This window comes from Capricornis sumatraensis, chromosome X, assembly GCF_032405125.1.
Source record: "Capricornis sumatraensis isolate serow.1 chromosome X, serow.2, whole genome shotgun sequence".
Lineage (NCBI taxonomy): Eukaryota > Metazoa > Chordata > Mammalia > Artiodactyla > Bovidae > Capricornis > Capricornis sumatraensis.
In genome coordinates, this window is record NC_091092.1 from 119,421,418 (window position 1) to 119,423,880 (window position 2,463).

The 2,463-nt window shown below is 51.4% G+C and overlaps 1 protein-coding gene across 1 annotated transcript; it reads right to left on the minus strand.

The window, feature by feature from the left end:
- Positions 1-747: 747 nt before the first annotated feature.
- LOC138071913 (melanoma-associated antigen B4-like) lies at positions 748-1,667 on the minus strand. The gene is made up of 2 exons (XM_068963288.1): positions 1,634-1,667; positions 748-1,520 (listed from the first exon to the last, which is right to left on the minus strand). The coding sequence occupies exons 1-2, from the start codon at positions 1,665-1,667 to the stop codon at positions 748-750; spliced, it is 807 nt and encodes a 268-aa protein (XP_068819389.1).
- Between the last annotated feature and the right edge of the window lie 796 nt (positions 1,668-2,463).

Consider the following 2,463-nt stretch of genomic DNA (forward strand, 5'->3'; position numbering starts at 1 on the left):
CTGGTGAAAGGAAATTTCCTCAGTTCTTGCTCTTGCAAAGAAAGGGAAGGACTCTGAACTAGTGCACATCAGGGAACTTGTCTTATGAAGGTCACTTTACCAGTCTTGTGAACTTGAGAAAATTGCAAGTTATCCATCTATAAATGGAGTCTGCTAAATCCTATCCTGCATGAATGCTGGAATGCATGTACTACATATAAAGCAGAGTCATGCTGATTAAGAAACACTGGTCTTTCATTTAATGGAAGTTATGATTCAATGTGTTTTACATATACCCAACGTGTGGCTTTCAAAACTTTAAAACAGCAAACAATGTGATTTATATGATTAATACATTTGTATTCTGAAGCACAATAAACCTTATGAAAAGTAATTAACATTTGAAAATACTAAACTCCTTCCTCAACTCTTTAATCTAATTTAAATCAACTTTCACTAGATATTTTTCCTATGGATAAAGGACAAGGATATATATTTTGTTAAAATGAGTTGTACCTAAACACCCTTACTACATAAAACTGTAAAGAACAACAACTTTTGTTCCCTCCAAACTGCTACTCTCTACTATTTAGGAGCTTGACACCTCTGTTCCAACACAAAAGGGTAGAAAGTGTCTGGGCCTCCCTCCCTAGATGTGGGAGGAGCTGTAGGACTTGGCCCTGGAGGGGCACAGGCCTCAGCCATTGTGGGAGCCCTGGCCGTGCCTCTCAGCCCTGCTCTCTCCGCCTGATCTCTCAGAGCCTCGTCCTAGAGGTCTGGGAAGGAAGTCAGGACCGTATCATGGATCTTGCCCAGTACCTCCAACACCTTCATCTTATTGGTCACAACACAAGCTCTCGGGCCCCACAGGAACTCGTAGTGTGGAGGATCGCCATTGGGCACCTGTCGATACTTCAGGTACTTCTTCTGCACCAGATCTTTGGTGATGAGCCTTCTGGGCTCCCCAAAGATCCAGTGCTTCCTCCCAGTATAGACCCCCAACACACTGAGGAATTCCCAGACCTCCTCCCCGGTGGTGAGTTTACCCTTCATGAAGATAATCCCTAGGAGCACAGTGAGGAAACCAGACTTGGGCAGACACTTCTCATCACTCAGACCTTCACCGTCCCCGAGGTTGAGGTTGTTGATGAGAGCGTAGATGTTCCTGCTATGGTCGACTTCCATCAGCTCCAGGCCAAATACCAGCTCCATGTGCTTAGACACTCTCCTGAGGATCTCAGGGAAGTGCTGCCTATACTTCCTGCCAATGACCTTCAGCAGGGCATGCTGCGAGTTGGGCTCCTTCTTGGCGTATATCTCTAGCAGGAACTCCACCAGCATACTGGCTTTCCTGGTCAGAGGATCTATGAGAAGGCTCTGAGTGGCAGGGGCTGCCTGGGAGGTACCTGCACTTTCCTCCTCTGGGCCCTGGGCACCTTCATCAGATCCTGCACAGGAAGGCACTGCATCAGGAGAGCTAGGGGCCATGGCTTCTGAAGCTCCTGCTGATCTCCGGTAGCAGGGGAGCTTGGGGGAGAAGCCTGAGGGACAGACGAGGGGGAGGAGGGGCACTCCTCTTTGGGGGCTGCAGAAGCACATGTCTGGGCCTCCTGGGGATACTTAGTGTCCCCCTGGACCTGGTGGCATTTCACACGGGCATGGTACTTGTTCTTGTGCCTCTGAGGCATGGTGACACAGGTTATGGATCACAAGCGCATGCGGGCAGGGTGGCAGGCAAGAAGGGCACCTAGAGGAAGGACAAGCAGATGTTGTGAGCAACTGCAATGAGGAGAGTCCTCCTTGGCTTGAACTCAAGCTGCCTCTGAGGGGTCCTTGAGGCCAGTGCTCTAGGACCCACAAGTCTCGTGTTCTCCTGGTGAGCCCTTTCCTTGAGACTGCTGAGTAAGAAGTGAGAGTGAATGCTGGGGCGCAGCCAAACAGCCCTGCCTGGGCGTTAGAAGGAGGCCTGTGGGAGCTGGCAGGCGAGGCAGGTCCTTTCAGTTCACATTTCAGAGTCATGATGAAAACTGGGACAAGACTCCCTCATGTCACCCCGGCCCCCAAAGCCACCCACCTTGTTCCCTCTCTTGCTTTGAAGTGGATGCTGCAACCTTTCCTGTCACCCCAGACAATGACATGAGGGAATGTTCAGGCCCCCAATGAAGGGAGCAGGAACCTGCCCTTGTGCTGTCTCGAGGATGCCCCTCACAACAAAGCTGCAGCCTCCCCTGACAACCACCGCCCCCGGCCCTGTGTTTGGCTGGGAGGAAGTGCTGGTCACGGGAGGGTCCTGAGTCGGCCGTGTGATGCGGAGGATGTTCATTACCCTGATTCCTCCCAAGCCCTGACATCCTCCCTCTGCTGACCAGCTGCCAGACCTTCGGAACGAGGTCCCCACTTCCCCGATTATCCCGTGTTGGTGATCGCAGTCAGGGAGCCCCTCCAGATTTAGAACTGCCCAGATGCTGACCAGTTGCTCTCTGA